We start from the raw sequence: 14,326 nt of genomic DNA, 5'->3' as shown, positions 1-14,326 counted from the left end.
ACTATATACATATACACAAGAACAGGTATCATTTCTGTAGTCAAGGGCCATCCCTCCAAGTTGTTATTGAGTTATTTTAGTCCATAACTGAGGGTTATGTCCATCCTAGACGTCCTCCAGGGCAGGAGGGCTGGTGTACTGTTAGGGTTGCAGTCTGCATCAGGAGCTCATGACTGCTGGAGCAGTCCATACTCATTGTTCATGGTAGCTCTGGCATACACTGGCAGTGTCATTCAGCAACCAATGTTATACAATTCAACATTACAGACTCTTTTCATCCCCTTGAGATCAAATCCCCTTGAGGTACACATCACATTTCCTGGTCCCATTGCATCACCCACCAAATGCACTCAGGTCCTTGAGCAAAAATAATCCCAAGGATGGGTTTGCCTTTACTTGAGGCAGGACTAATCAAAACTGTATTCCCTAAAACTTCCTTGTATGCATTATGGAGACTTTATCCCCTTCTACAGTACATGGGGGTTTTGATTGGGCAGGGACAGCTCTACTGGTAGAGCCTGGGGTGTTAACTAAACCAGGCAGCCTTAGCTAAATGTAGAGCCCAGTGTTTGAATGAACACCACCCATTGCTTTCAATGTGGTTTTTAACAGTCCATTGCCCTGTTCAATCTTCCCAGAGGCTGGTGAGTGATAGGGAATATGATACAGCCACTTAATGCTGTGTTCCCTGGCCTGGTAGTCCAGGAGGTTGTTTTGGAAATGAATCCTGTTGTCTGCCCCAGTTCCCTCAGGGGTGGCAGGTCAACACAGGACTTGCTTTCCAAGGCCCAGGATGGTGTTCCTGTCAGTGGTGCGAGGCATGGGAGATTTCTCCAGCCATCCAGTGGTTGTTTACAAGAGCATGTAGCACTTGCCTTGGCAGGGCTGCAGGAGTGTGAGATAACTTATCTGCCAGGCCTCCCCTTGTTTCTACTTTGACCATTATCTACCACACCACAGAGGCTTTACTTGGCCTGCTTGATCCCAGCACAAGTTTCACAGTTATGGATAACCTGGGATGCAGAGTCCATGAGAAAGCCCATCCCTCGACCACAGGCCCATCTGGGTGTTGCACCTCTTCCCTGATGACTGGAGGTGCCATGGGCCCTTCAAGTCAGAAATCATTCACTCTTATGTTGCCAGTCCAGATCCTCCAGAGACATTTTAATCCTGGCAGCTCAATCCACCCGTCTGTTGTTGCGATGTTCTTCAGCAGCCCAACTCTTGGGCACATTTGCATCTCGTGATGAACTTTTACAGCCAACTTCACTATCCAGGTAGTGACATCTTGCCACAGTTCAGCAGCTCAGGTGGGTTTGTCTCTGTACTCCCAGTTGGTCTTTTTCCATCATTCCAGCCACCTCCACAGAGCATTTGCCACCATCTTCAGTGCAGAGGTAGAGCACTGGCCACTTCTCTCATTCAGTGATATCTAAAGCCAGCTAGGCAGCTTTCAGCTCTGCACCATGCCTTGACCCACCTTGTCACTCAGTAGCTTCTGTGACTCTCTGCATAGGGCTCCATAGAGCTGCTTTCTATTTCTGATGTATCTCTACAATATGGCAGGAACTGTCAGTGAAGAAAATGTATCGCTTTCCATTTTCAGGGAGCTGGCTATGTAGTGAGAGCTCCTCAGCACATGTCACCTTTTCCTCCTCCTTCTCTGACAATGGTTTGAAATGTTCACCTTCAGGCCAGTTCGTGATGACTTGCAAGGTTTCTGGGTGATTTGGATTTTCTATTCGAGCTCACTGTGTGATCAGAGTGACCCACTTACTCCCCATCAGTGCAATGATGTGTGAAGAGTACTTTCTTTTCGAACATCCAGCATAGTGCTGTAAGTCAGGATGCCAGGAGGAGCTATGCTTGGGTGTCAATCACTTCTGGACGAGATCAAACCTCTGGTGCAGTTTTGCCAATGGTGCAGTGATGTGGCAGCAATCAGTACCTGTTGTTCTTCGACCCTCAGCAGCCCCACAGCAGAAGGGTCCTCTCAGAGACCAGGCTTTTGAGTCCTTAAATACCCTCTCCTGAGATAATCTATGACAAGGATCCATGTGGCTTCTGGGCCAGTCACAGTGTGGTGTTTTTGCTATTCATTCCCAGCCAGGCTCACTCCAGCTTCCAGTGCAGTCAGCTGTTGGGATTCCCTTGCCACCCCAGAAATAGAGATTAATTCTACCCCTACATATCTTGATGGGAGCAGGGGACATTGTACTGGTACTGTCAACTAAAGCTTTATACCCTTGCATGTCTGATGTGCCAGGGCATGAGGTCTACACAGTCCAAGAGATCTGATTGTCCCTTTCCTCTACCTGGCTGGAGTCAGGGGCCCTCTAGATCTGGTCATGGCACTCATTGCTCATTTCTTGTAAATATAAACTGAGTTCCCTTCAAGAGGACCAGAAGTAACATCAGTCCCTTCTATTCTGTCTGAGGGAGGACTTGCCCATTGGAAACTGTAGTGGCATTAATCCTTGAAGAACTTCCTGTGGTACCTGTTCTCCCTTTCAGCTCATGTACCCGTGCTGTCAGCACAGAGGTGGGTTTTCCATCCCACTTCCTCATGTCCTCTCTGTGGTCATGTGGGTAAAACCATGTTACTTCATGGTGTGTATTCTCTCTCGAGATGGGAGGTGCTTGCTGCCAACAACAGCGACTCTGTTCCCATACTAGTGAGGCATGGGACATTTCCTCTCTTAACTTGCTTGAGACACTGGCATAGTAGTGAGAGCACCTGGTGAAATCAGGAGGGGCATTTAAAAAAAAAGACCATTTTAGCATACCCTGAAAATACTATCATATTCTAGATAATATAATTGAATATGATACATTAATTGATTCTCTTACATGTTATTTAAGATTATATAGTAATAAGTAATGAGCTTATTATTTAGAGATCCCATGGTCATGTGGTCAGAGATATTTTCTTTATCAGATTATGAATCTGATCATGCAACTAAATATGTGGTTACAGTGACTCATCTGTACCTAGGAGCTTTCTTCACAAAGCAGAGTTGCCAGTGTGGATATGAAGGAAATATTTGCATAACCACTTGGAAAAAAAAATTCCTGCTGCAATATAGGAACATCATGTTGCGGTGTACTGAAAGTACATCCTCAAAGTTATTGTTTCAACAGGTTTTTGCCTCTTGGAGGTAGAGACAGGTTCAGGAGGAGCAAGTTTGACTTGAACAGAATTTATCTGGAGGGATGTTACATTGAAAAATACCAGACACAGCATGTTGATCTGAAAAGAGTGTGTTTATACAAACACAGCAACTCTCAGAGGAATTACAAGATTTAGATTTATGATATCAATATAAATTAGCATTTTTCCTAAAAAATGGATAATGCATATAGCTGTATGGATGAAGACTGCACAAAATCAGTGGGAAAACTTGATGTTCTAATAGGAACACATTCTGGGCTGGATTTATTTTTCAGTAATTTTTATGTGGTGCTGATATACTGTTTCTTGCAATGTGGATGAACCAGCCATCTTGTCATTTTCAGATGCAGCCCACTGCCTCCTTAGTCTCTCTGCAAAGTCTTGGTAGCAGTAGTGTTCTAAAATCCTTGCAATTTTTTCCCAGTTGAATGTTTCCAGCCATACTTAATCATCTAGTGAGCTACCAGATAAAATACTTTTCTGTATTTTCATTTTCTGAACCTTTTAACAAAAGATGAGAAACCATATTTTTCCTGCTGAAAGAATTTTCAGGTCACATAGATTATTCTGAGGGCGCATTGTATTCTTAGTTTACAAGGAAGCTAATTTTCTAATTTAAACTACTGTACTTTTCTCCCCCTATAAATTATCATTTTTATTCCCGTTTAAATTATCCTTTTCTGATGTCACAGTGATGATGGCATTAGTCTGAGAAAGTAGTCTGTGTCATTCTAGTGAAACTGGTGGGGGGAATCTGTATTTTGTTTTCTTTTCAATAGGAATGTGTAGAAAGGTACAAAACTGCAATTTGTATACTGGTGAAGTTAGCTATATCTTGTAAGAGAAAATGACTTCTCTGTGTAGTTGCTGGTGTCCGTGTAGATCTGAATATATAAATGTCGAGGTGTATGTGCTGTAAAATTCAGTAACTGAGATTCTAGAAATGAGGGGCTGGAAAATGACTTGACTGCATTAGTTGTCAATTGCTTGTACTTTGCAGGAGCTCTTCTGAAGTTCATTTACAGTAAAGACTTTTATTCATACATTTTCTATTTTTTCTTTTTGCCTTCCAGTATCTGAGGACTGTTGGAATGCCAACAAAATTATAATGATTCAGTGTTCACCTTAGGTAAAACTACCTTCCTAGTTTATCAATACTAAGTTTATCAATACTGTTTTTGCATAAGAGTAGCACAGAGGAGCTGAAGTTATAGGTAACCTACGTAAAGGAAAAGTTCATGATTATAGTTTTTCACTGAGTTTTGAAATACCATTCGTGGCCATCACAGCCAGAACAATTTAAAAACAGGTTTTGTTTCTATGTAAAGTGAAAGAGTGTTTGCTGTAAAAATAGTCATTGTTTTCAAGGCTATGTATGATTCTATACGTTCATTGTATGCGTGAGTTCTGGTCTGATTTGAATAAGAGCTGGCTCATTGCACAAGTCCAGGATATTTGGTTTGAATTCACCCAATTCATAGAAAGCGTTACCTCCTCCCCCAGTTTTTCAAAGTTCTATTTAATCCTGCTGCTGCAAGAATGAGGGATCCTAACATGTTTTTACATGTATAACTGCTTGCTCCCCATCCTAACTGTTGTATAGGCCAGATCTATTAGCAGTCTCTGAAAGATAGTCTTCCCAAGTAAAGAAGGACATGCAGGACGGGCTAATCTCTAAATTTCTGTTGTGAAGGGATTCAAGTATGACAGCCAGTGTCATGTGGACAGTAAATAAGACTGCTGATGGACGGTAATGCAGTCATTCCCATTTTAAATTGGGTGTGACATCACCCTTTTATCTGGTGTAAGTAAGCTGTAATGTATGGAGGAATACAGCATGAGATAAAATGTTCTTAAAACGTCTTCCCTCCCTTTCTTTGCCTTGTTCTCTGCTCTTTCATGGCTCCCCTTTTCTTTTCCTCTTCCTTCTCTCTCTCTTCCCTGATCTCTCCCACTCCCAGCAAAAGTTCCTGCTCTGGTTATGAGCTAAATCTTACTGTCACATCAATAAACAGAGATAAGAGTTGACTGATAAAGACACTGCCAGTGTGCTGTGACCACCGCTTGTTAGGCCCACCCAATTTCTGTCACTGCTTTTTGTCTTCTGCAGGCTATCTGTATGGGCAAATTGGCTCTTACCTTACACTGCAGTGCTATCATCTTAAGAGTAGGTGAATGTTCAGATTAAGATGTGCATAGCAGACAGCACCAGGGAACCCTAGATATTGGTTCCACAAGGTACTTTACCATAAAAAGTCACTAACAATTCCTCTTGAATTTCCTTCACTGCTGTGCAGCTACTAACAAGAAGACAGGAGCTTCCTCTGAGTTTGAACACACAGTACGTTTGTGTATTTGTGGATTTTCATCCCAAATCAGCCTCAGGATCCACAGGTCTGAAAATCAATGTCTCTTGTAACCTTTTTTCCCCCTAGTGTTTTCTGAACATTTGACAGGAAAGGAAGTGCAATTCTTTAAAGGACTTAAAGTATAAATACATTTCATTGTTTCTATGGTCCAGTGTTTCCCATAACTACTTCTGTGGGAATGCACAGTCTAATCTGTTAACTGATCCAAGGAAATACTGTTTAAATAGTTTCATTAATTTGTGTTTGCCATTAACGTAATTTTTTGTTCATTCTCTTTGAACTATGTTCTGTTCTTCTTTCTTCATTTAAATACACTCAGTTCAAGAGTCAATTTGTAGGCACTTTCAGAATTACCATTTAGTAGAAAAAAATCTATTGTGGCTTTACAAAATAAAAACATGTTGGTGATACTAGTTTCAAGTAGACCTGTTGTAAGTGTGAAATAAACTGCAGTAAGATTTTCTATTGTGATATCTCTGTTAAAAAGTTCTTCTTTGTTTAATGCTTCATAGTGAAGTTGCTTCTATTTAAAGCATTGAGTTTGATCTTGGCTTTGATCTAAAGCTTTTGATCTTGAAAGAAAGATGTTGTGGCAGTAAAACAAAACGGCTAGAAGAAATTTTTTTTTCAAGTGATAAAGGGATACTCTCAAGATTTAATACACACTTATTGGATCTACCTGTATTTACTTAAATCTGCTTACAAAGTACATCTAATTCTATATATTGAGGGTTTGCTTACACACATGCTTTAATGTGCCCTATTCTTTTGCTAGAGCACAGCTTTCCTTTTGAAGCTTTCAGGGAATATAGCAATATATAGTACATGAGTATAAATAATTTTCCAAAGAATATGAATAATTTTTGAAATACTGACAATATTTTAATAACATCATTTTAACTATAACAAGTATGATGCACTCTATCTTTTACTGCCTCTTTTTAAATACAAACACAAAAGCACTTGATAAAATCCTAACTTAGGAATTAATAGTATTTGGATTTTGCATGGTTGACATAATATAAATATATTCCAAGCATGCTGGAGTTTGAATAAATACCCTCTTCTGAGAGCGCAAGAATACCTTATGAAGTCCTATGCCTAAATGTAATCACCTGCTCACAGCATCTTGTTGAATAAATAAAGCCTTTAGCTGAAGCCTCGATAAAGGGCTTGCTGTGGGGTGCAGTATACCTATAAAGCTGCTTTGGATCTTGCTTTTAAGATGCATTTCAGACCCTCCAAGGTAGTTTAGTAGTTGCAAGAGCAAGTACCCAGGCCAGTGTTTAAGCAGTTAGTTGGTGACGATGCTTTCTTGAACTATCCCCACTAGGCCATTCCTCTGTCCGTAGAGACCTGTGACAGAGCATGTTTATAAGAAGGTTCATAGGAAAGCAGCTTCCATAGTAAGGGTCTCGGAGACAGAGCGTATCTCTAACAATGAGGCTGCAAATCGTGACGAGCATGATGCGCTGGTTATGAATGGCCGTCCTGACCACGACGCTGTCGGAGGGAGCACGGGTCGGCGGCAGCACGGCCAGCGGCCCGGCCCGGCCCAGCCCAGTCCAGCCCAGCCCACGGCCGGCCCGCTGGGTCTGTCTCAGGCACGGTGCCCCGGCCGGGCCGCCCCGCAGCCAGCGGGCCCTGACGTCTTTAAGGCAGGCTCCTCCTCTCCGCGGGGCTCCGGGGGCCGGGGCGCGGGGGCGGGGGACCCTGCGGAGGTGTTTCATTTCCTACCGAGGGCTGCCGTACGCCGCTGCCGAGCCCGGCAACGGCGGAGCAGCGCGGGACGGAACGGGACGAGGCGGAAAGGAGCGGACGCGGCTCCGGGGGCTCGGACCTGTCTTCCCCCGCGCCTGCCGGCTCGGGGCCCCGGGGAGCGGAGCGCATCGCGGACCCTCCGCGGGCAATCCCGCCTTACCGTGCCTTTTCTCCCCCGTGTAGCCTCTGCTGGAGGAGGGAGAGACGTGGAAGGAGTGTCAGCTCGTCCAGCAAGTGAGCGGCGAGGTGAGGAGGAAACCTTTCGCAGCTGTTCGGTTGCACCCGCTCCTTCCCCTTGCCGATCTGCTCGTGGAGTTTTCTACCTGATACACCATCCCTACCCTGCCACGCTTTTGCTTTAGAAAAGAATTGCTTTCGTATTAAGAATAAAAATACTTGTATGGGGGAAAAAAACCCCACACCAACTGTTACTACTTTATCAAATAGTAATAACCACGCCGTCCAAATTTGGCGTTGGTAGTCTGGAACAATGTTCGAGTGGTGGCTGGAAGTCTCTTACTTGAAATAGAAGGTGTAAGGGATAAAGCACAGAGGTTTTCCACAGGAGTTTCTCACACTGCAATGATAACTTCCCATTTGGCAACTTGGTCTGACATCAAAATGTTCTTTGTGCAGAACCCCTTAAACCAAAAGCTCTGAGATGAAGAACATCACACTTTGATCATGTAAAAGTAATAACCAGATTACCTCAGACCACGTCACTTTAGAGGAAAAGTGTTTTGTCCTTTCCAGTGAAGCAATGAAAAAAGTTGTCTTGAGTATCTTTATAGCTTTTTAACTACAGTCAGTTTGCATCTTCTGCCTAAAAGAGCACCATGATTTTGAACTCCAGGTCACAAAATGGATTCAGGCAAACCGGAGGATCAGAAAAAGCAGCAAAAAGAAAATGAAGCTGGATGAAGTTGTTTTCCAGCAGGTAAGCGATGTCAGTTTGTGTAATGGCACGAAGGGCAGAAGATAGAAAATGCTTTCTGATTTTGCTTAAGAAATACGCTTATTTTTTAAACTTGGTAGAGGTGTTACTTGTCTTCTATAAGATGATAGTAAATGGGTGTTACAGATAAAGTTTCAGAGTTGCTAGTTTGTTACAATGGCAAGAAATTCATAACCTTTTTAGGTATCTGTGTTCAGGAGACAGAGTTTTCGTGTGTTTGTATTTAACTGGGACATTCTCAGGAAGAAAGAGAAGGGTGCTTTCATCAGAGAAATACAGCACTTGAGAGCTTTTGACAGGACCTGAAGCATTATTTTCAGATACTGGTAGGTGAGAGACAGTTTTCATGGTAGATACTGGGACAATAATAGATGTGATGTGCATGTTGAAACAAAATATTTGGGCTATGTTGTTCGCTCTTCATTCAGAGGGTGAGTTTGCAAATCACCTATTTGTATAGATTTCAGTTAATGAAAATGTGATGATTATTTCAAAAATTACTACAGAGGATTTTGGAACCTGAATGCAACGAAATTTAAACTGCTTTTAAACGACTGAATTTTGATTAATCTGTTGTGAAAGACCTGTCCTGTAAGGTTGAGTTAGCCATTTAATTTGCAATTTAGGGAGGTAAGTAGCTAACTGATACTAAACTGCTGTTTTCTGTCCCTTGTGGGGAAAAAAAAAAGGTAAATAAAGATGCACTTCCAAATGCATTATTAGAACTGTGATTTTTTTTTTTTTGCTTGTTTTCGTTTTGGAAACAAATTTATTATTGTATTTTAAAGCTCTTGTTACCTTTAAAGGATTAAAGTAGTAGTGTGTTGGTTTGTTTTTTCAACAGTGCTTCTAAAATGCATAATGAACGATTGCTGTTTCTGTAGCCAAATTCTTCCTGATAGCATGATTGCCAGCTCATGGGGATATGTTGCCTTAGTATGGGCATTGCAAGTATATGACATAAGTCCAAAAAGTGCATTTTTGTGAGTGGATGATTTACCAGCTCCATGGTTAGCTAAAAACTGCTAAATAGCATCCTTTAATTTACTACTTTTATTTTGTAACTGGAATACATCATTTAGGAAAGATATTCTGTGTTGTTGTGCTTTAGAACTGTGTGATCTAGCTAGAGATAGCATGAACTGTTTCACCAGGTAATTCCATTTCTGTTTATATTTCTGTATATGAATGTGTGCCTTGTGTGTATGTGTAGCATTTGTATTCCCAATCATTTTATGCTAAAATGAAGCAGATTATTTTAAGATAAAAATTGTAGTGACTTGGGAATTTGTAAGCAAAATGCATTGATGGTACAAATAACCCTAGTACAAACCAGACTGTGTGCATTTTGAAGGAATTTTTAAATGGTGCAAAGTAGGTTCTCTGTTACGTTGAACAGTAGGTTTAGAAATGCCTTATGCTGTTATACCAATCTTAATCTCTTTTTATGGGAGAATGCTTCATTAGTGCAAAATCCCTTTGTACTGGTAAAACTCCTTTTCTGTAGAGGATGTTGTTCTCCAAGTGTTCCACAGTTTGTGAGAGAGAACTTCAGCATGTGCGTTGCAGTGATAGAAATGCAAAACCTGATGTCTAAACATTACTCACTGTTTTTTCAAACAGTAATTCTAGAGCCAGGTCTGTGAGTAGACATAAGAACTAAAATTGAAGGCAAGCATAACCATTGTCTTCTAATATCTACAAGTATTAATAATTCATGGAGATCCAACACAGATTCGAAGCACTGCATTTGCAAGGTACTTGGCCACATGGGAAGGAAGAGGCATAACAGTAGTCTCATATTTGATAGTAAATCACTGACTATTCACTGAGATTGCAATTCTTTATGTTGCCTAGAAGTTAGGCCATTGCAATGGTGACTTTTTCAGATAACAGATAACACATAGGATAACAGACTATTTTCAGTTACAAATAGGAGAACAGAGGAGAAAAAGAGTGAGGAAATTCCCTGGTGCTAGCAGGGCTTTATTATTTGGTTTCAGAGTTGCACTAGGTTTCCAACCTTGACTTAACAGTGCAATTCCTACTCAGTGTAGGTGGTGCTAACCTCTGTTCCATGAAAATCCTTGATTTTTAGTAGTGCCTGCTTAGAAAAATGGCATTATACAGAAGTTAAAGTATCTTCAGAGATAAACAAATGAACAAGAAAGAGAAAAGCATGTAATGGAAAAGTAAGGCAACGTTGAAGATAGCAGAGAAATAGAAATAAAGATGTAGAGTGTGAAGATGGAGATGAGAAGGCAAGCAATAATAAACAGAAGTCAGAGAGTTGGTAGCAGCTCTTATTAGAACTGTGATTAAAATAAGGATACTGATGATGAAAATAAGGATACTGATGTACTTTGCTACACCTTGAAAACCGAGCTTTTCTCTGATCTTGCCTATCCTTTCAAAACAAGCACCAGCTTATTAAATGTAGCTTCTAAACTTTCAAAACAAGCACTAACTTTTTATATGTAGCTTCTAAACTTTCATCTGTCCACGCTGACGGATTTTCCTCTAAGCTTTCATGTGCCTGTGCTATCCAGTTTTCCTCAATTAATTTTCTTCTTTGTGATAGGAAGTCCTATTTCTAATACAAAGTGGATGACTTCGCTATACTGAGTCACCACCAAAGCATCTGCGTCCAAGTACAAAATCTAGGACAGAAAGATAACTGTATGAAATAAGTGAAACACAGTAGTGAAGGAAAGATTGCTGACAACTGCCAAGGAATTGGTTCTTGAGAAAAGTTGCCTTCTAAACAGTTAAGTTTGTAGGAGCTGACTTCATATGCGCTTATTTGTATTTAAAAAAAAATATGGGGATACCATGTCCTGGATGTACATGTACAGTCCTAGTGACTGTAGTGCTGTCTGTGCTCAAGAGGCACAAGTGGGGAAGCTCGTGTAGAAAGGTGTGGTGCTGCTTTCCAGTGTGGATCCACATGGTGGGTTACAGCAGTGGAACAGAATCGATGGGTGAGAAAGACTTCTAGCCGAATGGCTGAGGGTTCTCATACTTTTGTTCTTCTTCTTTATTTAGGGTTTTTTTGTTTGTTTTTAAGCTTTTTAAAATTTCAATATTTTTGCTGTTCTATATCTGAAACTCCTTTTATTTTCTTAACACCTGTTATGCCAATTTTATGTTTCCTACTTGTTTTTCACAGCTCATGTCTCTTCCTGTCTTCTTTTGTCTCATATGATCACTTTTGGTACTGTTCATTCCTTTCTATTTGCTTTCAATCTATCTGTTTGAAAAAAATGGAAAAACAAGTTGAAAAAAATGATCATTTGTTCACCATGTTTTTTGCTTATAGTTCTCTGTAACTACTCTTCTTACGATGTCTGTACACACGCAAGTTTAAACACATTCATCCTTTGCATTTCTGCTTTTGTCCTCCTTTCTATTTCTCTTTCCTATTTCTATATTTTATTCCTCATTTAATATTATGCTGTCTCTTCATGTTGTCATTTATCTGATCAGCACATTTAGCAGTCAGTATGTGTATCAATACAAAATGCTCTTCGTGTGTGAAATCTGAATGTATAAGAGAGTTAATAAGGTTTACTTGGTTAAAATAAGTGTTGTTTTATAATGAAGAGTATGATAGAACTGTCAGGTGGTGTTGTTATGATGATGACGATGATGTTTATTTTAATAGTTGATGGTATCTACTTGAAGAAAAAGATTCCATTATCCTATATGTGTTAGGCAGAAGAAAATGATCTAGTCAGACTAGTGGCGTTGTGGCATGCCATCTGTATCTACTTGGGAGAAATATCTTTTCATTAGAAGACTAATTCACTTTTACGTGACATTCAGTAAATGTCAAAACAGAAAAGCTGGTTTGAAAATATACCAGTGGTATAAAAAGTGTCATTAGGTGAGATAACAAGGAAACACAGGATTTAGGAAACACATTGAAATAAGCATTCACACTAGATAAGGAACATGTTACTTGCATATGATAAAAATAGCATTTGACTGTTTCAGTTTTAGTTTGATTGTATACTGAAACTTTGGGGATTCAGCTTTTCCAGAATAGTTTCTGCTGCTTTCTCAGAAATGCTGTTTTCTTGTGTTTAAAGTTTGCCTACTAGTTTTACTAGCAATGTGACTTTGATTTTTTTTCTATTGGTTGTTGCTATTGATCTTGTGTGTCACTCCAAATTTACAATTGTCATTATTTAAGCTCTGCTAATAACCTGAGCAAAAATGACTTTTTTGATACAGCTTTTAAGTTTCTAATAAAAAACCCAAACCAGTTGTGATATATATGACTAATGCTAAATGCTGTCTTTGCACTTTAATGATGAATTCACCAGCAAAAGTGAAACTCAAGATAAAAATCTTGTAATTCTGTAAAATTAGTTGTCTTGTTTTACTACAAGTAGAAAATATTTCGAATTCTCATAAAAAATACTGATTTAAAAATACTGTGTGGTATAAAAGAGCTCTTAGCTATCTAAGAAATTTACTCAGGTTCGTATACTTCTGCTAATTCAGATAACAAATGTTAACATATAATGTATAAAAATTAAATGTTTAATTGACATGGGTTTTTTGTTTGTTCAAATGAATATTTTTATTTGAATCTACCAAACTAAAGATCAAAGGAAGCATCAAATCTGAAATAATCTGTTGAGCCTGTGCACTGCTTAACAGCTAAAAGAAACATGGTGAAAAGTCCTAAATTGTTATTCAGAGATGCTTCAGTGGTGTTACTTGCTGTGCCAAATTCTGTTAATTTCCAAAACTTTCTAGGAACCTTTTAAACTGGCCTTCACTGATTACAGAAAACATTTAATTCCTTTCTCATTGAGAAATTTGAATGGAAAATTTTTCCCAGCTCATGTACAAGATCTGATTTGCATAAAATGTTGTTAAGCTGTCTGGGAAAGAGACACTGTTATTTAAAATTTTTTTTTATGCGTTCGTAAGAGTATAATTTCAGGCCATTGGAACTAAGGACTTTTAGTATTTAGTTCTCCATCCCTAAAAGAATATTTGTATTTGTGAATTGTTTGCAAACTTTTTAATTGTGCTGTTCTAAACAACGCTTGTTTTTAGGATAGTGCTGCTTCAGAATTCACCTAAGAAACCTTTAATAGAACAAGAAAGTACTGTGTCTGTGTGTAAAAAAAAAACAACAAAAACCAAAAAAAAACCACCAAAGCCAACAAAGTGAAATTATTGATTTAGTAATTTTTTTTAATAATCCAGTTCTGACCACAGTATCAGTAGGGGTATACCAGAATAATATTTTCTTTTTAATAGCACCCATCTCTCTTAGCAAGAAATTGTGGTATTGCATTTCATATGGAGCCTCCCAGATATTAAGTTGTTGAAGAGTAAATGTTCTTAATAGGCCACATTGAGGCCACATTTTTAGATCAATGAAGCAACTTATCACCGTGCATATGCTAATGGTTCTGCTCCCTTTTTGACTCTGAGGTGACCATCTCTGAATTAGGGAATCTCAGGCCAGCATGGCTATGTACTGAAATAGTTTAAGGTTTGCAGGTATTTACATCACTGTTAATTATAGTTGTCCAAGCAAGCAACCATCCTGTGCAATGGTGGGTTAGGACCACTTTGTTGTAGAGCGCAAGGTTTGTCCAGACAGGCAGAAAAAGGCAGTTTTAGTAGTGAGGTTTATTGCTTTTGATCTGTAGGAAGAATTAGTTACACATTTTTGGTGGAGCACTATTTAGCTCTCTGTCTTACTGAAGGCATTTTAAGAAGGTAATGTTTGTGTATCTTATCGTATGATGCTATCTAGAGTATATAACTGGGATTGACTTCTGCTGCTAACTTTTTCAGTCTGCTGTTGTTTCTAGTTATAAGGCCCTGTTTTTGGTGGTTGAAACATGGTAATTCATACCTTAGCATAATAAAAAGAAGTTTTTGTCTTTAATAAAAGAGGAAATGGAAAATGTGAGAACATTTTTATTCTTTCCAAAAAAGAAAAAACCCCAAACAGAAAAAAAATTATTTTTAAAAATACTTCTCAAGTGTATACCCCCACCAGCGTTTACACAGTGAATTGTGAGTGGTGATGTCGTG

General features: G+C 39.4%; 1 protein-coding gene across 10 annotated transcripts in view; it reads left to right on the top strand.

The window, feature by feature from the left end:
- AOPEP (aminopeptidase O (putative)) overlaps positions 1-14,326 on the top strand; it is a 218,336-nt gene that overhangs the window by 95,565 nt on the left and 108,445 nt on the right. For 8 of the 10 annotated variants that reach the window (XM_088157124.1, XM_088157125.1, XM_088157130.1 and 5 more), the window contains 2 exons: positions 7,486-7,548; positions 8,156-8,239. The exons of the other annotated variants lie outside the window; for them this stretch is intronic. In XM_088157124.1, the coding sequence (XP_088013250.1) occupies positions 7,486-7,548; positions 8,156-8,239 (147 nt within the window). The remainder of the gene's footprint in view (positions 1-7,485; positions 7,549-8,155; positions 8,240-14,326) is intronic. 10 annotated transcript variants of the gene reach the window in all.

Source organism: Sturnus vulgaris, chromosome Z (assembly GCF_052056855.1).
Source record: "Sturnus vulgaris isolate bStuVul1 chromosome Z, bStuVul1.hap1, whole genome shotgun sequence".
NCBI classification, from domain to species: domain Eukaryota; kingdom Metazoa; phylum Chordata; class Aves; order Passeriformes; family Sturnidae; genus Sturnus; species Sturnus vulgaris.
This window is presented reverse-complemented; position numbering and strand designations above follow the sequence as displayed.